The 19,455-nt window shown below is 49.3% G+C and overlaps 1 protein-coding gene across 2 annotated transcripts in view; it reads left to right on the forward strand.

Annotated features, from left to right (window-relative positions):
- Positions 1–19,455, forward strand: part of ZC2HC1A (zinc finger C2HC-type containing 1A) — a 657,196-nt gene that overhangs the window by 192,572 nt on the left and 445,169 nt on the right. For both annotated transcript variants that reach the window (XM_069621244.1, XM_069621243.1), the window contains exon 5: positions 13,363–13,511. In XM_069621244.1, coding sequence (XP_069477345.1) covers positions 13,363–13,511 — 149 coding nt within the window. The remainder of the gene's footprint in view (positions 1–13,362; positions 13,512–19,455) is intronic.

Below are 19,455 nucleotides of genomic sequence, written 5' to 3' on the forward strand. Positions count from 1 at the left end.
ACAGCATACTCCACCAAACTCCTTACCGCTGCTAGACCTTACGTCTCTGTTGAGAGCTGCCTAACTATTTCCTGGGCGCTGGTAGGAGCTAGATTGGACTGCTGCATCGCCCTCTTCGCTGGTACATCCTCGCACAATATACAAAAACTTCAGACTATTCAAAATAACACCCTACGAGCTGCCCTAAACCTACCCAGATCTGGTAACATATATTGGATGCCTGGAAAGCACTACATTGGCTTCCTATTCGGCAAAGAATCTTATTTAAGACACTTACCATCACACACAGGTGTATATCAAAATCACCCCCACCGTATCTGGCTCAAAAAATTATTATGCACCAAACAGACAAACCAACTAGAAACCCCTACACTCGCAAATTGGTACAACCAATATTTAAGCACACAAGAGCAGGAGGCTCGTGCTTCCCAGTCCTCGCTGCAAAACAATGGAATGCCCTCTCACCGACACTTAGAGCAGAGGAACCTTACTGGGCCTTCTGCAGAGCCCTCAAAACCTGGTTATTTGCGTAAGTGTTTATTTGCATTTTCTCTAAACATAAACAAATACAGTAAGCTCCCCTCTGCCCCCCCATCACTTCCCGGGTCTTGCAGTATCCAGTCCTTTATCCTTCCGTTGGTAGTGCTCGGATCGTTTTTCCCCCTGGTTCCAGTGGCCTCCTGTCTCGTCTCCCCATTGGTTAGAAGGGTGATGTGTCTATTTTCCCTCCTGGGTAACTCTTTCCTCTGCCCCTCTTCTGGTATGATGAATGACTGGTCTCTCTGGTTGGGGAGAGGCCTTAGAAAATTCCAAGCAGTTTCATCCTCCTAGGACACCATGCGCTTTTGGCCCATACCTTCCCCACCCACTCGTGTTTGGTGGGGCCGTTCTTTGATTTCCATTTGCAGGTGACTAGCAGGGCCCAAGCCATTACCAGGATCACATTAACCTTGCGCTGTGCTCTCGTGGGGATGCTCTCCAGTTCACCTCCCAGGCCCATAATGAACAGGACCAGATTGCCCCTACCTCCCACCCCCAGAATGTCTTTCACTGCAGCTTGGATCGCTAGCCAGAATGGTTGGACTTTTGGGCATTGCCACCACATAAGCCTCCAGCTCCCCTCTTCCCCGCATTCCCTCCACCACATTTTCAAGTAGTTCGGTAGATTCTGGACGGTCTAGAGGGGGTTAGATTCCATTGGTACATACTCTTTGTCCAGATTTCCTGTATCTGTAGTGACTAAGCGTTTTTGGGAATGTTTGACCAAAGCCCGGACCAATGACCCTTGTCTATTGTTTGTTCCGTCTCCTTCTTCCAGTTGGCCATGAAACGTCTTACCCCTTCTTTTCCCCCCTCCTTTAATTAGGCCATATATTGCCCCCAATATGTGTGTATCACCTGAGTTTGTTGTGACAAATTTCTTGAATGGGGTTAGGTCTCTCGTTGCTACCTCTTTTACTTTAGGATCCTGAAGCCAGTGTCTCAATTAAGCGTAGTGGAATCTTTCTCCCTCACCCACCCCGAAGTCCGATTTGCACTGGGGGAAGTTTTTATCCCCCCCTTCAACCATGTCCCTTATCTTGTGCCACCCCCCCTACTCGCCATTTAGTGAACCCATTTCCAGAATGGCCCGGCGTGAATTGTGGGTTCCTGAAGATCAGTGTGAGGGGTGAAGTGAAGGTGGTCGTGTTGGAACATTCAGCCACCTCATCCCATGTATTCCCTACCATATAGGCCAGGGACAGTTATATTGTCTTTTTTAGTAATTGGTGCAACATAGACAGTAGCCAAGGCCAAAAGCAGTCTCTATCCAGCACGCCCTGGAGCAAGATATAGCCTAACAAACCCTTGAAATTCAGTGAAAAAAACCTTAGCTAAGGTGATCGGAAGCATCGCAACAAAACACAGGAAATTTGGTGGGTAAAAGCGTGACAACCATCTGAGTGCCCCCCCTTTGCTACTAAGGTCATGAGCACATACATGAGACAACAGCAAGCATCAACAATGAGGTAAACATTGACATCATTTGGGACATCTAACAGGGGACTTGGAGTTAAGATGGTCGTCACTTCCCACACCCGTCGATTTTCCAGTGTTTTTTTTTATGAAGCACATCATCCAGGTTTTTATTTTTCTCCAAGCCTTCTTAAACTTACCATGAATGTGCTTATATATATTACAAAATTCCATTTAATCAAGGTCACAAATGGGGGCGTGCATATTTGCTCCAGGAAATTACCTTGTATATTGAAAGTGAGAGACCCCCGATACTGCTGGCAAATAACCCAACAGAGTCAATAAAGGTACATCCCAGGAGGGAATAAAACCAAGACCAAGTGAGAGTGCGATTAAAGGCTTTATCTAAAATTAGGGCAAACCGAATCTACTCTGCTCACGCCGCAAGCGCTCTGCAGGAAACATGTTACAACTCCTTTTTATACAGTTTTTGTCATTCAAGAGAGGGGTGGCCTAGGGGGCACAAAGTCAGTCGGGATTGGACACTAAGAGTAGGCACTTATAGGTGCTATAGGGTCAGCAATGGCTGATTGGTCCACGGGCACGTGACGAGATGACATGGTGCTTGGGATTAAACGTTCAGCTGGGCTCATTAGCCCGGCATTCCATGTTGATTCTTTGACATCCTATCTTTGCAACATTTTGCCCTTGTGGCCACACATTCTCATCCATTCTGTAGTCTGACCTGTTTGTCCGGCGACAAGGCCTGTATTTTAATACTTGTGAAAACAGGGTTCTAATGCAGGCTTATTTATTGCTGGACATGAATTATTCGCCCCTTATCAGAGGTATTACTCCCCTGTCCAAACGTATTCAGAATATACTAGGCAAGGGGTAGAGGTTAAGGGGTCAGTGTATGGTCGGGGGTGTCCATTCAGCATCGACAAGGGACATTTCAGAATATATGGCTAGGATAACCAGGTTACAAAAGGTACATATCATGATAAACATGCACTTCATTGAAGGGGGCTCAGGGTCTGAATGTCCAAACATCACTAACCCTCTGTTGACGCCAAGATGATCTGGGGCGAGTTGAGGCCCCCTATGCCGTTTGGTCCCACACCATACAATGGCTCTAGGCCTTTCAGAATACGATTAACAAACAACATTTTAACACGTGGCTGGCTGTTTTGCATTTGAGTCACATAGGCTCGGAGCATGCTTTTATCTTTATACAACCAAGCAGTTTTACTACAAAAGAGAGATAGAGAATTTGTCGATAAATAACCAAGTACTAAAACGTTTCTTTGACTCGAGATTCACTTACTCGTAGGCGTGCAGGTTGTGGCTAAATATCTATGAGAGTACCATCTAGGAGCGACCAACTTCTGCATTATACTTCTCCAGCATGGGGTCTGGCATGGATTCACATGCTCATGAATATTCCCCGTCGTCAGGCTGGGAATCCTCGGTAAAGAAAAAATCAGTATCAGTTTAGTTTCTGATCTGTCTTTCTTAGTAGTAACCAATCACTGATCTCTGGGTCATACTGCCCCCAGCCAATGACTGCCCTCTCCCTAAGCCCCGCCTCTGGCAGCCATCCTCAGATTTTTACCGCACGCTCAAGTGTTGGGAGTCCTCGTGCTTTAGCTCTCGAGTTTTTGCTGCGTTTTCGTGCTTTTTCAGGAGATTTTCTCATTTTTTCGGTTTAATCGAGCCTCAAGCTCCACCGTTTCTACTTCCGATAATGGGGACCCGTTTCGGAATTCTTCTACGCCCCTCAAGGGTGAAGTTTTCGTCGAGTTTACGCTTCTTGGAGGATTCCGGAAGATCTGAGGCCTACCTCAACGGACATGGCCTAGGACAAGGGAAGCTCGACGCCCGGATCCAAGCTGTTCAAGTGCTGCCCTGGATGCGGATTACAAAACGTTTTCAAGGAGGACGAGCATTCGCGATGTCTCTACTGCCTTCATGAGGACAAGACGCACGTGGAGAAGGACTGCGCGTTCTGCAAGAACCTTTCAGACCAAACAACATCGTCGTTCCCGCCTCGCCACCTGGCTGGAGAAGGGCACAGCAGGTGAGAAGGCGAAGAAAAAGTCTGAGCGGGCTTCTAAGTCCTGTGAGGGCGCCCCGGCGGCCCAACAGAAGGCCAAGCACCGCGAGTCAGCGGGCACTGGGAGCGGCGAAAAGTTGGGCTCTTCGGCTGCCAGGCAGGGCGCGACTTCCCCGGCACGTTCAACCACGAGCCAGCGCTCTGGTTCGGGGAAGAGGAAGTCCGAGAACCCGGGTAAGCTGCTGGAGCGGCCCCATTCGATCTCGAAGGGGGAGCGAGGCGCTGACCCTCCCCCCAAGGTGAGGGCTTTGATCCAGCCGGCAAAGGCCTCTATCGAAGTGGTCGCTGCGACCCTGGCGACGCCGGCTGAGACTACGCCAGTGGAAACGGCCTCTGGGCCCAGAGTATCCCTGCCACCGCAGAGGGAATCCTCTTGCCAGCCCATCGTTAAGACCCCCGTGAAGTCCCCGGCGGAAAAAGAGGGGGGGGGCGGTGGCCATTACAGACTCGGATCAGCCTCTGAGGAGGAGCTGGTGGAAACCAAGAAAGGCCTCAACGAGAGGTTCATAGGCCTCAACGAGAGGTTCGAGAAGGTTCGATCCCAGGGGGCGGTCCCCGCTGACGTGATCGAAGATAGCGATGATGGCGACGAAGAGGGCCCAGTGGAGCGGCCATCCCGTCCATCACAGCCATTACCCGAGCCCCATGATAGCCCGGCGGCCATTTTGTTGGCGATCCAATCCTTATGTACCGAGATAAGGACGAGATTACCACGGACCCCGACGGAGGATCCAGAAGCAGGCCTGTCGGGGAAACCCTCCGAACAAGCGGAGGAGAGTCCACCCCTCCCCGCCCTTCGTGCCCGCGAGAACTGTGGACCCCTCATCCCCCTCGCCGGACCCTAGAGAGGATACGGCGACGGATACAGCGATGGGGACGGCGGCGATGACACAGCGGACATCCCGTCATCACCTCCCCCCTGCCCCCCGCGGGCTGCTCCAGCCGGCGAACTTGACTTGGCTCCGTCCACGCCATGATAACCAGGGCATCCAAGCTCTTCCAGCTCTGCCCTGAAGAACAAAAAAAGGAAGGGTTTCTTTACCAGTGACGAGAGGCCAAGAGGAAGACGGTCCTCGCGGTGCCTTTGCTCGACGACATCTGGGACGAGGGGCTTGCCGTCCTCAAGAATCCTTCCACGACACCCGCCAAGAGGGACAGGTACGAGAAGAAATACTGAGTCCCCGATGCCGCCCCCTTGTGCCTCAGGGCCCAGCCCACGCCGGACTCTGTCGTCTCGGCAGCGGCTAAGAAGAAAGCGGCGGGTGCGGCGGCTTCAACATCCACTTCCCAGCCGGACAGCGAGGGCAAGAAGTCGGACTCCATGGGACGACGAGTCATCTCGTCAGCGGCAACGACGATTAAGGCGGACAATGCCTTAGCGATCGTGGCCCGCTACGACAGGGAGCTCTGGTTCAAGATAGCTCCCCTGCTAGACTTCCTGCCTGACGACAAGAGGGCGGAGGCCCTAGAAATTCTGCAGGAAGGCGAGGTGGCGTCGGATTACGCCATAACGGTGGCAACGGACATTGCCGATACCGGATTTCGCCAACTGGGCAAAGGAGTTTGCCTCCGACGACGAGGATGGCTCAAGGCAACGGACTTTCGCCAGGACGTCCAGACCAGAGTGTTGGACATGCCGTTCGACGGCAACAACCTTTTTGGTAAGGCGGTGGACGAGTCTCTACAGGCCATCAAGACCGACTCGGAGACGGCCCGGGCCCTAGGGGTGCTTCAACAGCGACAGCCCTTTCGGAGCTCCGGAGGCAGAAAGGGTGCCTCCAAAGGATCCAGCAGTGGCTCCTCCACTTACCGCCAGGCGGCCCGCTCCTCTTCCCAGGAGGCCTACAGAGGTTGCGGCAAGCAAGGGGATCCCTCCGTCGTCGCCAAGGAGGCCAAGGCGACAAGGTCGCCTCCAAGCAAGACTGACCCGGCTGTGTTGTCGGGCCCCCACCGAAGCACCCCGTCAGCGCGTGGGAGTCCATCTCCACCGACAGTTGGGTGTTGGACACCCTGGCCAACAGGCACTCGCTGGAATGCCAAAAGAAGTGCCCTCGCATTCCTCCCGTGGCCAGGAAGGAGAATCACATCCCTCAACTGCTGTTGGAGGTAAGGGCGATGCTCAAGAAAGGTGCCATCGAGCTCATCCCCAGGCGCTCCGGGGCTCCGGAGTGTACTCAAGGTACTTCCTCGTCAAAAAGAAGACAGGCGGTTGGCGCCCCATCCTGGACCTGCGTCGGTTAAACAAATACACCAAGGCGCAGAAATTCAGGATGGTAACCCTCCAGCACGTGCTGGGACAGCTGGAGGAAGGCGACTTCCTATCGTCGTTGGACTGGAGGATGCTTACTTCCACATCCCCATTCTAAAAGGACACAGGAAGTTTCTCAGTTCGTGGTTCAGGGATGCCACTACCAATTCAGAGCCCTACCGTTCGGATTAAAGTCGGCACCCAGGGTATTCACCAAGTGCCTGGCACCAGTGGCGGCGCGGCTGCGCCTGCAGGGGATCCACGTCTACCCCTACCTGGACGACTGGCTAATCCGGGCAAGGACAAGGGAACTCGCCGTCGAACACACAGCGAGGACCGTCCGGTTGCTCACGGAACTGGGGTTCGCCATCAACTACCCCAAATCCCACCTGGTTCCATCGCAAGTAGCACTGTTTCTGGGAGCGAAGCTCGATACAGTGGGGCAATTGGCCTCCCCGTCAGAGGAGAGGACTAAGACCATCCTGGGCAAGGTGCAGTGCCTGTTAGCCACGGACGTGGCCAGGGTGAGGTCCATCAAGTCCCTTCTCGGGATGATGTCCTCATGCATCTATCTTGTACCCCTTTGCAGACTTTGGATGCGTCCGCTACAGGAGTTCCTCGACGCCCACTGGTTTCAGGCGACGGGCTGCTTCGAGGACAGGTTCCCTCTCGCCGAGGAGTTCCGTCGGGCGATCCTATGGTGGGGCACCCGTGCTCACCTCACTACAAGCACAGACTTTCAAACCCTGGCGTTTCAGGAAACGGTGACGACGCACGCCTCTCTGGAGGGTTGGGGGACCCACACCGGAGATCTCCACGCAAGAGGCCTTTGGCTCCCGGAGGAGAGGTCCCTCCACATCAACATTCTGGAGCTCCGAGCAGTGTTCTGGGCGCTCAAGTCGTTCATTCCGTCCCTCAAGGACAGAGTGGTGAGGATCTTCACCGACAACACCACCAGGATGTTCTACATATAGAAGCAAGGGGGCACCAGATCCCCAGCCCTATCCAAGGAGGCCCAGGATCTGTTTGTTTGTTTGTTTATTTATTTGGTAATGCGCTCCGAGCCCGTGGGAATCTGGGCGCAGCAGTACAAGAGGACTCGAAACTTAGTTACAAAGCCTGACACAGGTTATTACAGAAAAACAGTGGTTGGTTACAGTAGGTGATACAATGCATATAAAATATCAAGTTTAAGCAAAAAGAGCAGCATTATAACAGGTTGTGCCGTTTCCACTAGGGTGAGGGACGTTGCATGTCGTTGTTGTGCAGCCATTTGAGAGCGTAGGATCTGAATCTTGTGTAGGGTAAAGGGCATCTAAGGTCGGGTGGGAGTGTGTTCCATGATTGTGCAGCTCTAACTGGGAAACTTGCACCGCCCGCTGTGGTAAGTTTGAATCTGGGGACTTCCAGTAGGAAGGTATTGGCAGATCTCGTCAGTCGGTTAGAGGGTCTCCAGTTGATTCTTTCCGCTAGGTAGGGGGGTGCTTGATTGTTGAGGCATTTAGAAGTGAGGGAAATAGTTTTAAGAAGGATTCTGTCCTTTATCTTTAGCCAATGGGCTTCAATCCGGTGTTTGGAGATGTGTTCTCTGCGTGGGATGTTCAGAGCTGCTCTAAGAGCGTTATTTTGCAATATCTGGAGTTTGTCAGTGACCGACTTGTTGGCACCTGAGTATAAGGCGTTGCAATAGTCGAGTCTGGACATGACAAGGGCATTGGCCAAGGTGAGGCAGCTGGCACTGGACAGGAAGGGTCTGGCGGCACAGATGAGTTTACACGTGTAGGTGGTTGAGGAGGCGAGGGAATTCACTTGCTTTTTGAGGGTGAGAGCTGAGTCAAGGTAAAAACCCAGCGTTTTGACCTCGCGCATAACCTTAATAGTATTGTTATCAATGTTAAATGAGGTGTAGTCCGGGGTGAGTTTGGATAGTTTGTGGTCTGAACCGAGGAGCAGGATTTCAGTTTTATCGTCGTTCAGGCAGAGGCCATGTGTGGCCATCCATGCTTGAATGAAGATGTAAATTTTATTCACCAGAGCCAGGTCCACTTCGTAGTTGCCCGAAAGGGGTATGAGGATCTGGGTGTCATCTGCGTAATTAGTGTAGGTGACGCACAGACTGTCCAACTTGTCGAACAATGGCTTGGTGAAGATATTGTACATAGTGGGTGAGACACAGGAGCCCTGTGGGACTCCACATGTGATTTGGATGGGGTCAGCACAGGTGGTGGAGGAGAACACTCTCATAGTCCGGTTGGCTAGAAAGGATTGGACCCAAGCTATAGCATCTCCTGTGAGGTTGGCAGCCAGCTTGAGGTGGTTGCATAAGACTGTATGGTCCACCAGATCAAAAGCTGCTGACAAGTCCAGTAAGAGTAGCAACGCTGTTTTCCCGTTATCCTTAAATTCCTCAATTTTGGTTTTGAGATCTATCGGGGGAGTTTCCGTGCCATGGAGAGGGCGGAAGCCCGATTGGCGGGAGCCTAGTAGATGATTAGCTTCTAGGTACTCTTGAATTTGGAGATAGGCTACTCTGTCGATAATTTTTAGTAGGAAGGGCACTGTGGTAATGGGCCTATAGTTAGTCGGGATAGAAGGATCGAGGGTTTGTTTTTTGAGAAGGGGGAGGACCCAGGACTCTTTTAAGTTGGCTGGCACTGTGTTAGATTTGAAGGATGAGTTAATAAGCTTTGAGATGAAAGGGGCTAAGTCTCTGGCAGCGTCCTTTATTATTTGAGCTGGGCAGCTGTCGCCCTTACAGTTAGAGGGCTTCAGTGAGAGGATGGCCTTTTCAGTGTCGATGATGGAGATCGGTTTAAAGCTAAAAGGGGGGATAGTGGTAGGTTCAGTTACTGGAGGCAGTTGTTGATCAGTAAGAGAGAGGGCGTCTTTTTTGTTCGTTATTTTAAGTTGGAGGGTGGAGATTTTGTTTGATAGGGCATTCTGTATATTAGTGCACCATATCTTATCCTTTGGGACCGTGTCAGATGGTTGGATAGGGGATTCCAATTCCCGGAGGATGGCAAATAGTTCCTTGGTATTCGATTTGGCATTGGTAATTCTGTCATTGAATACGTTTCTTTTGGTGTTGATGATTTCAGACTTGTAGTGTTTTGTAGCTTGGGTTAGCTTGGCTTTGTTGTCGTTAGTGGGCGAATTACGCCAGATGGTTTGGAGTTTTCGTTTCTGCTTTCTAAGGTCCTTAAGGTGGGGGGTGAACCAGGCGTTGAGGTGGGCTTCTTGCTTAGCTTTGCGTAATTTTGCAGGTGCAATGGTGTCTAGTGCGTGAGACATAGCTTTGTTAAAGGTGTCTACTAGTGTATCTGGGTCAGTGTTGTCCTTCAGACCGTTAATAGTGGGCAGGAGGAGGGGGATAAGTTTTTCTGTAGTAATATCTTTTTTATTTCTGGTGGGGAGTGGTGGTATCATTTTGATAGTCTTGGGGCTGGGGAGGTCAAATGTGGCAGTGAAATTTATTAGAAAGTGGTCAGTCCATAGTTGAGGGGTGATGGAGGTGATGACTGTTACAGTTGAGTTCTGAGACCCAGTCAAGGGTTCTGCCTTTAGCATGTGTGGGGGAGAGAATTTTTTGGGTAAGGCCTTGGTCGTTTAGGATAGCTGTTATAGAAAGGGCATTTTTATTGCCTGGTTCATTGAAGCCGATGTTGAAGTCGCCCATCAGCAACGTTTGCAAGTGTTTTTGGGTATTGTTCGCTATGAGGGTAGTAAGGTCATCTTCAAAGGTTCCCAGGGGACCTGGGGGCCTGTAGATCAGGTGAATGGCTAGCGTGCGGTTATTGGAGAGTTGCATTTTTGCTGAAAGTACTTCGCAGGAAGCGCACTGGGCCGTCGCCCAAGGGATGTTTCTGTTTCCCTTCCACTTGGCAGGAATAAAAAACACCATTGCCGACTCACTCAGCAGGGAGCTGCGCTCGTGCCACGAGTGGGAACTACGCCAGGACCAGGTGGATCGGCTCTTCCAAAGATGGGGCAAACCCCAGATCGACCTGTTCGCGACGGCGACGAACTCCAAGTGCCAGAGGTTCGCCAGCAGGTTCCCACAGCTGAGGAGCATGGGCGGTGCTTTCTCGTTCCGCTGGGACGGCCCGTTTCTATACGTGTTCCCTCCGTTGCTGTTGCTGCTCCGTCTCATCAACCAGCTCAAGAAGTCCAGGTGCAGAATGATCCTCGTCGCACGGGCGTGGCCGAGGCAGATCAGGTTCCCGGACCTTCAGGACTTGTCAACGTCCCCGCCAGTCAAGCTGCCGGCTGACGCGGATCTTCTCTCCAGAGGAGGAGGCGCCATTCTCCATCACGACCCGCAGTCGCTGAACTTGCAGGCGTGGCTCCTGCAGCGCTAGAGTTTGGAGGGTACGATATACCGGCTGATTGCAGAGAGGTTCTTGCAAAAGCCAGGACGTCCTCAACTCTCAAGTGTTACGGTCATAAATGGAAGAGGTTCTCTGTCTGGTGCCGTGCACAGAAGATTAACCCTCTGCGGATTACGGCCCCTCAAGTACTGCCGTACCTACTGTCGCTGGCCAAAGCTGGACTGGCTCACGCCTCCATCAAAATACATCTGGCTGCCATCTCCTGATATACCAGGACTACAGGACGGGTGTCCTTGTGGTCTCATCGCCTGGTGAAGGAATTTATGAAGGGACTATTCCGATCATTCCCGCCGGTGAAGGCTCCTGCCCCGGCGTGGGAGCTTAATGTGGTGCTGACCAGGCTCATGGGGGCCCCATTCGAGCCTATGCATTCGGTGCCTTTGAAGTTCCTGTCATGGAAGACAGCGTTCCTCGTGGCCATCACCTCCGCACGAGTGGGAGAGATCCAGGCCCTATCTTGCAAGCCTCCATACTTGACTTTTCATGACACAAGGGTGGTGCTGAGGACGCACCCCTCCTTCATGCCCAAGGTGCCGTCGGACTTCCACCTCAACGAGCCCTTGGTGTTACCAGTTTTCTTCCAGTCGCCTTCAACGCCGGCCGAAAGGACTTTGCACTCGCTGGATGTGGCTAGAGCGCTGAAGTTCTACGTGGACCGCACGAAGAGTTTTCGGAAGACGTCACAACTGTTTGTGAACTTTGGGTCTGTGAATCAAGGGAAGGCTCTCTCGAAGACTTCCATTTCCAGATGGCTCTCCGGCTGCATCATGCACTGTCACTGGTTGGCAAACCGACCGCTGCCTGGCCGTCCGAGAGCCCATTCGACCAGAGCGATCGCTGCTACCACGGCGTTCCTGTCTGGTGTGCCCCTGCTGGACATCTGCAGGGCTGCTACGTGGAGGTCGACGCACACCTTCACAAGATTCTACTGCGTCGATCGGAACTCCAGGGAGTAGTCCAGGGTCAGCCAAGCAGTGCTGCGCAACCTGTTCGCCTAAGGTGAGCCTGGTGAGGAGGTAAGAATTGCTTAATGCTGAGTTTTGGATGTAATGCTTAATGTTGAGCCTTTGCCACCTCCCGTGGTTGTGCATGTGTATACTGCTATGTATTCTTTTATTCATGAGCATGTGAATCCATGCCAGACCCCATGCTGGAGAAGGAACAAGTTACTTACCTGTAACTGTTGTTCTCCAGCATGGGTCTGGCATGGATTCACATGCGAACCCTCCCACCTACCCCTCTGCGGCTCTTCACTTGGTCATACTGCCACTTTGCGTGCTACCAAATCAGAGGATAGCTGCCAGAGGCAGGGTTTAGGGAGAGGGCAGTCATTGGCTGGGGGGCAGTATGATCCAGAGATCAGTGATTGGTTACTACTAAGAAAGACAGATCAGAAACGAAACTGATACTGATTTTTTCTTTACCGAGGATTCCCAGCCTGACGACGGGGAATATTCATGTGCATGTGAATCCATGCCAGACCCATGCTGGAGAACAACAGTTACAGGTAAGTAACTTGTTCCTTATCCGACATTATACATGCAGTTACATTCCACTTTGTCAAGAATGAGGTAGCGTTGTGTGAGTACATACAGATCTATATTTTGTTAACCATTGTAATATTGCAATTAGTGTTATGAGCATTTCAGAATTATAGGTCGACATATATTATGCTTTCAACATAGCCGGTTAGCATAGGAACTTCCAGTTACACACGTATATGTATTTACATTGTTTACTCATAGGCCCTCTTAGCTTATCAGCAGGTTTATACGATTTTGCACAAGACGAAAAAGCATGCTTGCTTTTGTCCATGTCAAAGGAAAAATAGGTTCACTGGTTTAAGGGTCTTTTTCAACTGTTGACTTTGCCCTACAGTGCACAGGGATTATGTTTTTATGGCCATGGTCTGTGGGGTGCGGGGCAGGTTTACAGAGACAGATGGCCCTTGCTCTAGCCCTTGCTCTGGGTTGTATCTGAGTCAGTGAAGGGAGTCGGAAGGCAAGTGCGAGTGTGGATTTTGTTGCATTCTCGCAGCCAGCCTTCTCATGGGAACCAAGCAGTTGTGTGGCCGGCAGAGGGGAGGAGGTGGGGGGGAAAATCTCGCTTGCTGTGTGCGCTCGACAGGGAGGGCTGCAGGCTGGAGTGAAACCTTAATAGCCATTTACTATTGCAAAATGGAGTCTGTGATCTTCAAAATTGAATCTTAATCACCCCTGGTATTGCTATACAAGGATATGCACGAGGGTATCGCAGCACCCAAAGATATTCCCGTACGAAAGGGTTCACGGTTCCTAAAGGTGTTCCTGCACGAGTGCCCCTGGGACGGGGCCCTGGACCCCAAGCTTTCGTGGCTGGGCCTACCAAGGAAGCGCAGGAACAAGGGAGGGGGGGATCTCAAGTGCCCCCTCCTTCCACTCAATATTACACACAAGTTCATTGTGTGCTATCCACATGATCCGAATAAATATATTCAAAATAAATTGTGACTGGACATGATGGGTATTTTTTCTTTTAATTGCTGCAGTTATAAAAATGATTTGCTTCATTTCTTTCTTAAGCAACACACATCAATGAAATATTTTCTCATGGATTATACTTGGTTCTTTTTTGTTTTTTTCAATAATTTTTAATGCTGCATCCATTTTTTGTAGATTATGTACAATGTCCTTATTGCCAGAGAAGATTTAGTGAAAATGCAGCAGACAGGCATATCAGTTTTTGCAAAGAGCAGGCTGCCCGAATTACAAATAAAGGCAAACTAGCTGCTGATACGAAGGCGAAACCAGCTACTCGCACTCAGGTAAACACTTATTCTTTAAATTATAACTACAAAAGTGTTTAAAATATGTGGCATATAATGAAGATGTCAATACTACCTACTTAGGAAACTTGTAACAAATACAATCTGTTTGCATGCACATGAGATCAATATCCTGTTCAGATCCAATTTAATTTGACTTTGCAGCCTGGGTTTTTACATGTTAGTATATTGCTCTCTGCACCTTATACCAGAAAATATGAGCATAATGCAAGAAAAAGGCTGGAAAGGCTACAAAAAGAGTACAACATTCTGCTAAATTCACTATTTTTTTAATGTGGTATCTTGTATGTAGTAAGACATATACCACCATTACAAGCTGAAATAAAGGATATACTACTTGCATTTGACAACACTGGGTTAGCAAATACTCTGTCTAGATTAATCTGAAGCAGTAACTATGTATGAGGTTTTTGAAGGTCCTGTTCCGTGACCTCTATTATAACGCAAACTGAGTGCTGTGCCATAGAAAACATTAAATATGAAAGCGAGATTTAAACAAATTACAAAACAAAGTCCCATGATTCAAGCCCAGTAAGAATAAATACTGTTTTTTTTAGGAAAAGGAAAGGTGCCATGCGTAAATTGTTATAAAGAGAATTCCAGATTAGAGCATGACACAAGCACTATTTACATAACTGTTTCTCAGCTAGAGGAATAGCCAAATGGACCACTTGTTTACTCTGTGTCTCACCGAAATCCATCCACCAGATGTATGTATGACTCTATTTATTTATTTATTTATTCAGATTTATAGAGCGCACGTCAGCCCGGAGGCATTGTGGCGCTTGTTACAGACAATATCTTAGTTACATAGGATACAGTAATTACATAAAATACAGAATTTACAGTGGATATGTATACATTAGCAATGCAGTATATTTACATGGATTCCTGAGAGTTTCACGGATATTTCGCAAGGAATGAGGTTTTCAGTTTCCTGCGAAAAGTGGGGAGTGCGTTTTCCGCTCTAATGTCAGCAGGGAGAGCGTTCCAGGTCTTGGCTGCAATGTAGGGGAAACTTAGACCTCCGGCTTTGGCTCTTTTGATGCGTGGGATGCAGATTAGGTTGGAGTATTGCGTCCTGGTGGGACGGGAGGAGGAGGGTTTGAGGATGGTTTCTGATAGATAGGACGGGGCGGAGAGAGAGAGGCATTTGTGAGTGAGGGTGAGGATTTTGAGAGTGATCCGTTCTTTGACCGGGAGCCATTGGGCTGAGTGCCTGGCCTGGGTGATATGCTCTCTTCTTGGGATACTAAGAGCGGCCCGGAGAGCATTGTTCTGGGTGATTTGTAGTCTGTTTATGTTTTTGGCTGATGTGCCTGCTAGGAGTGCATTGCAGTAGTCCAGTTTGGCTCCAATGGTTGCCCTTGCTATAGAGAGGCAATTTGGTTTAGAGAGGTAGGGCTTGATGGCGTTTATGAGTTTGGTGGTGTGTGCGGATGCGGATGTGATTGCGCTGACTTGTCTAGTCATGGATAGTGAGGAGTCAAGGTATACTCCCAGAGTCTTTACGGCTGTGGAAACAGGGATGATGGAGTTGTCAATGGAGAAGTTGGCGTACAGTTTGTCAAGTTTGTCTAGGGTGTTCTGTTGACCTAATATCATGATTTCCGTTTTGTCACCATTGAGGCAGAGGCCATTGACAGCCATCCAGGCCTTGATGACGGAGTAGATTGTGTGGAGTGCCTTGGCGTCTTTGTTGTATGATCCTGAAAGGGGTAGAAGTACTTGTGTGTCGTCCGCGTAGTTTGTGTATGTGATGCCGTATGAGTCAAGTTTGTCAAAGAGGGGCTTGGTGAACAAGTTGTAGAGTGTGGGTGCAGTGCAAGATCCTTGAGGGACCCCGCAGTGGATTGTCGTGGGAGTGGCGTTGGCGATGTCTGAGAAGACTTACATGGCTCTTCCCTCGAGGAAGGAAGTGATCCAGAGGGCTGCTTCTTTGGAGAAGTTGGCTGAGTGTGTGAGGTGTGAAGTGAGAGTCTTGTGATCAACCAGATCAAACGCGGCTGAGAGATCTAAAAGGAGCAAAAGAGCAGGCTTGCCTTTGTCCATGATTTGGGTGATCTGATTCTTGAGATCTACCAGGGCTGTTTCCGTGCCATGTCCTTTCCGGAAGCCTGATTGCCTAGTCCCGAGGATGGAATGGGTTTCCAGAAAGTGTTGGATTTGGCAGTGTGCAGCTTTGTCCAGTAGTTTCAGCAGAAATGGCACTGTGGTTATGGGTCTGTAGTTGTTTGGTTGTAAGGGGTCGAGAGTGGTTTTTTTTAAAAGAGGCCGGACCCAGGCCTCTTTGAGGTTGGCTGGGATGATGCCTGTTTTAAAAGACGTGTTGATGAATGCCGTGAAGAGCGGCGCAAAGCAGTCTGCGCAGTCTTTGACGAGTTTTGGTGGGCAAATGTCTCCTTTACAGGGGGAGGGTTTCAGATTTTTTAGTAGGTTAATAACTTCTGATTCAGTGACGTCTCTGAAGGAGAAGACGGGTATGGTGGGCTTGGGCGAGGTGGGTGTGGTGCTGGTGGGTTTTGTTTCAGTCTGTTGGGGAAGTGCTTTGCAGTGGTCTTTGATTTTTTTTTGGAGAATGTCAATTTTGTGTAGCATGGCAGTTTGAATGCTGGTACACCAAGCTTCGTCTTTGATTATTTCGTCCGGTGTATTAGGGGGGGAGATAAGCTCATTAAAGATGGCGAAGATCTCTTTGGAGTGTGATTTGGCATTGGAGATACGCGTGTTGAAAGCGTTGGCTTTGGCATTGGTGATAGCTATCTTGTATTGGTGGGAGATTGAATTGAATTTGTTCTTAGTATTGGTGCAGGGGTCCGATTGCCAGTTTTTTAGTGCTGCTCTTTTGTGGGATCGCATTGAGTGCAATTCTTCAGTAAACCATGAGTTGGTGTGTAGGGATTTCTTCTCTTTTTTCCATACAAGTGGTGCTATTTCATTGATAGCTTTGGTGATGACATCTTTGTAGATGTCTGCTAGGATATTGGGGTCATTAGCGAATGGGGGAGCTAACTCAGGGGTATTGAGGTATGGGCGCAGGTTCTTCTCTATGAGTTTTTTAGAGCTTCTGACTTGTGCAGCGCTGGCTGGGGTCAGAATTTTGTGGTTTTTGGTGATGGGAATAGAGAACTCGATGCAGTTGTGGTCAGTCCAGGGCAGTGAGGAGTTAGAGGTGACAGTGGTCACCTACTTATTCTAGTTAGAGGAAATTGTGATCGGATTCCCTGCCTCGCTCCGATGACCATAGGCTTAGCGAATCAGGGGGATGGTTACCTTCCTAGGATAGTGGATGATGAACCTGGGGGTGCTATGGGGAGGATCCCCATGGTCACCGCTGTAAGGCAGAGCTCTATCACACATTACAAACCCCACCCAGCCTTCTGTAACAGAGGTTAAACATGGGGTACCTACTAGGACCCCCTCTCCCCCACGCCTCCCTCGGGGAAATCCCAAAAAACCCTCCTGGGCCTCGTATAGATCTGAGATGCTAGCGGGTGAAGCAGTTTTAAAATCTCCTATGCTGAGGTAAGACATGTATTTCCTTTGTTATGCTGCTCTCCTTTCTGTCCTATTTGAGTATCCTGCTATTGAATCTATTTTTAGCAAGTGCATCTGTGAAAGATTCAATGTAGAGCAAACAATGTACTTGGTGTACCTATAGTTCTCCAAAGTGGGTATATGGTCATGCACTCACCTGTCTCCACTTCACGAGCGGGTAAGAACATCTAACACTATAATACTCCTAGTAAGAAATCTGATGCCCACCTTGTGAAGGGCTTGATCTAGCCATCTCATTGGTCAGTGGCAAATTACCCTAAATCGAGGTGGATAGTGTGACCAGTACAAGGAGTTCTTCAACCCTCCCCGGCGGGGAACCACCCCATTTTTGACTAGAGGTGAGCCTGCTACGCTTAAAAACCCATTAGGGGATGGGGTAAGCAAGTTTCCTCTTGAGGTGACTCGCCCTTGGAAGACGGGGGAACCCCCGAGAGAGACTCAAGTCAGCATTACCCCTGCCCCCAGGGTAGAACCCCTTTTAACTAGGTTGTGAAATACACCTTTAATAATGAGTGGCTAGAGTCCTGTCTGGCAAGGAACCAATCGGGAAGGTGTATCTGTGCAGCCCACAGCATTTAACTACGCAGTAGCGCACATTAAGAAGAGAAACGCTTGGAGTGATAAAATGTCGGACGTGGCATTTTAATGCAACGCGGCCTGGCAGGTGAGAAGCCTGAGCTGTAGGTTGTAGTAGCCAGAGCAAGAACGGAGTAACGAAGCAGACGGTGGCAGAGCACGACACCAAGCAAGCAGGAACCCGGAGAAGATGCCCACCACTGCAGAATCCAGTTGAGGAGTTGCGAGTCCAGTTGAGGAGCTGCATAAGCAGCTCTGGGGAGAGATGAGGGACAGTTGACCTACATGCCCCCTCCCAGAGAGCCCCACTCGTCAAATACAGGTAAGCGAGGAACGGGAGCCAGGCAGCAGGGCCAGAGAAAGAATCCCCAGAGTGGAGGGAGAAACCGAAAGAATCCCCAGAGTGGGGCGGGAAACGGAAAGAAACCCAGTGGTGGGGAAAGAACAGGGAAGCCCCAGAGTGGGTTAAGAGTCAAGAAGCACCTTATTGGGGGGAAAAAAGAAATTGAGAGAAGCCTGGTGTGGGTGAAAGAACCAAGAGGCCCAAAGGGGGTTGAGATATGGGGTGTAGCCCCGGTGTGGGGAAAAGAATGAGGAGCCCTGAGTGGGAAATTAGCAAGAGTGAGCCCCAGAGTGGGAAATGAAGAGATGGAACGAACCCTAGACTACTGGGACAGGGAAATAGGAAAGTCTCTCTGAAGAGAAGACTGCAAGACCCATACGTTTCAAGGAGAAACTGAGCGACCCAAACTGTATCTTTTTTTGGACTTTGAATATAGGCAATGGCCTATGGTAAAGAGAAATCAGTGTGGGGGACAGAAGCCAGCAGCCATCCCTTTCCCTTGGGCAAGGCTAAAAAGTATGTCTTGGCTGTTTTTTTTATTTTATTTTTAGCAATAGGGAGAGAAAGTAGGTTAGAATAGGATTTCTGGACTGAGGACTTCATTTATGTTTAGCCATCCTAGCAAACATTTCACCAAGGGGTAGAGGGTTAATACAAAGCATCTCATGTTTTTACATCAATAAATGTTTGGTGCTCTCTGGTTGTTCATATTTCTTGGAACCAATCATAATATGCCTTGGCAACTCATTATATCTCAAAACATTGCTTTATTTGTGCTCACTGTGAGAAGCCAGGATTGAGATGTGGACACGGAGGAATCATGATTTTTGGTTATAAACTATTCATATTAAGAAGGGGTTGTAAAATGCCTCATTATCCCTAACCTAGGAGGTATTTCCCTACCTCAACCAAAACCAAAGGGGTCTATCCTTTGTCAAAATGTCCAAAGCAAAAATATGTCTTGTGTCCATAATCCTATTCTGACCCTCACACTCTAAACTAGCTGTAAGGTACAAAGACTAGTGTGTCTGATTCTCTAAGTGTTCAAATGTTCAAATGCAAAATAAAGTTATGATTCAAACCAAAGGTTCCAAATGTACAATGTTTACAGCTGCAGGGAATGGCTCCATTCCCCCAGATTACTTTCTACCAATATGCAAAAAGTTCAAGCCAAGAATAAGCAAGTTCCTTGTAACCCAACAAGTGTGCTTACATTTCATGAGAATGGCTCCCTTCCCCCGATTCCTCCTTATGTTCAGGACAACTCAAAATCCCAAAGGCATGAATCCTTCTTGGATTTCTCTTTCCAAAATGTGCAATTTGGGTGCGGGCCCCAGATCTCCCCTGCCAGGTTTTCTCTCCACCTTGAAAACCACTCAAACTGTCAAGGGTATGTGTCTTCCTTGATATTCTCTTTCACTGTAGTTTTATCACACACAATTTTAC

This window comes from Ambystoma mexicanum, chromosome 5q (assembly GCF_040938575.1).
Source record: "Ambystoma mexicanum isolate Mex_15411 chromosome 5q, UKY_AmexF1_1, whole genome shotgun sequence".
NCBI lineage: Eukaryota > Metazoa > Chordata > Amphibia > Caudata > Ambystomatidae > Ambystoma > Ambystoma mexicanum.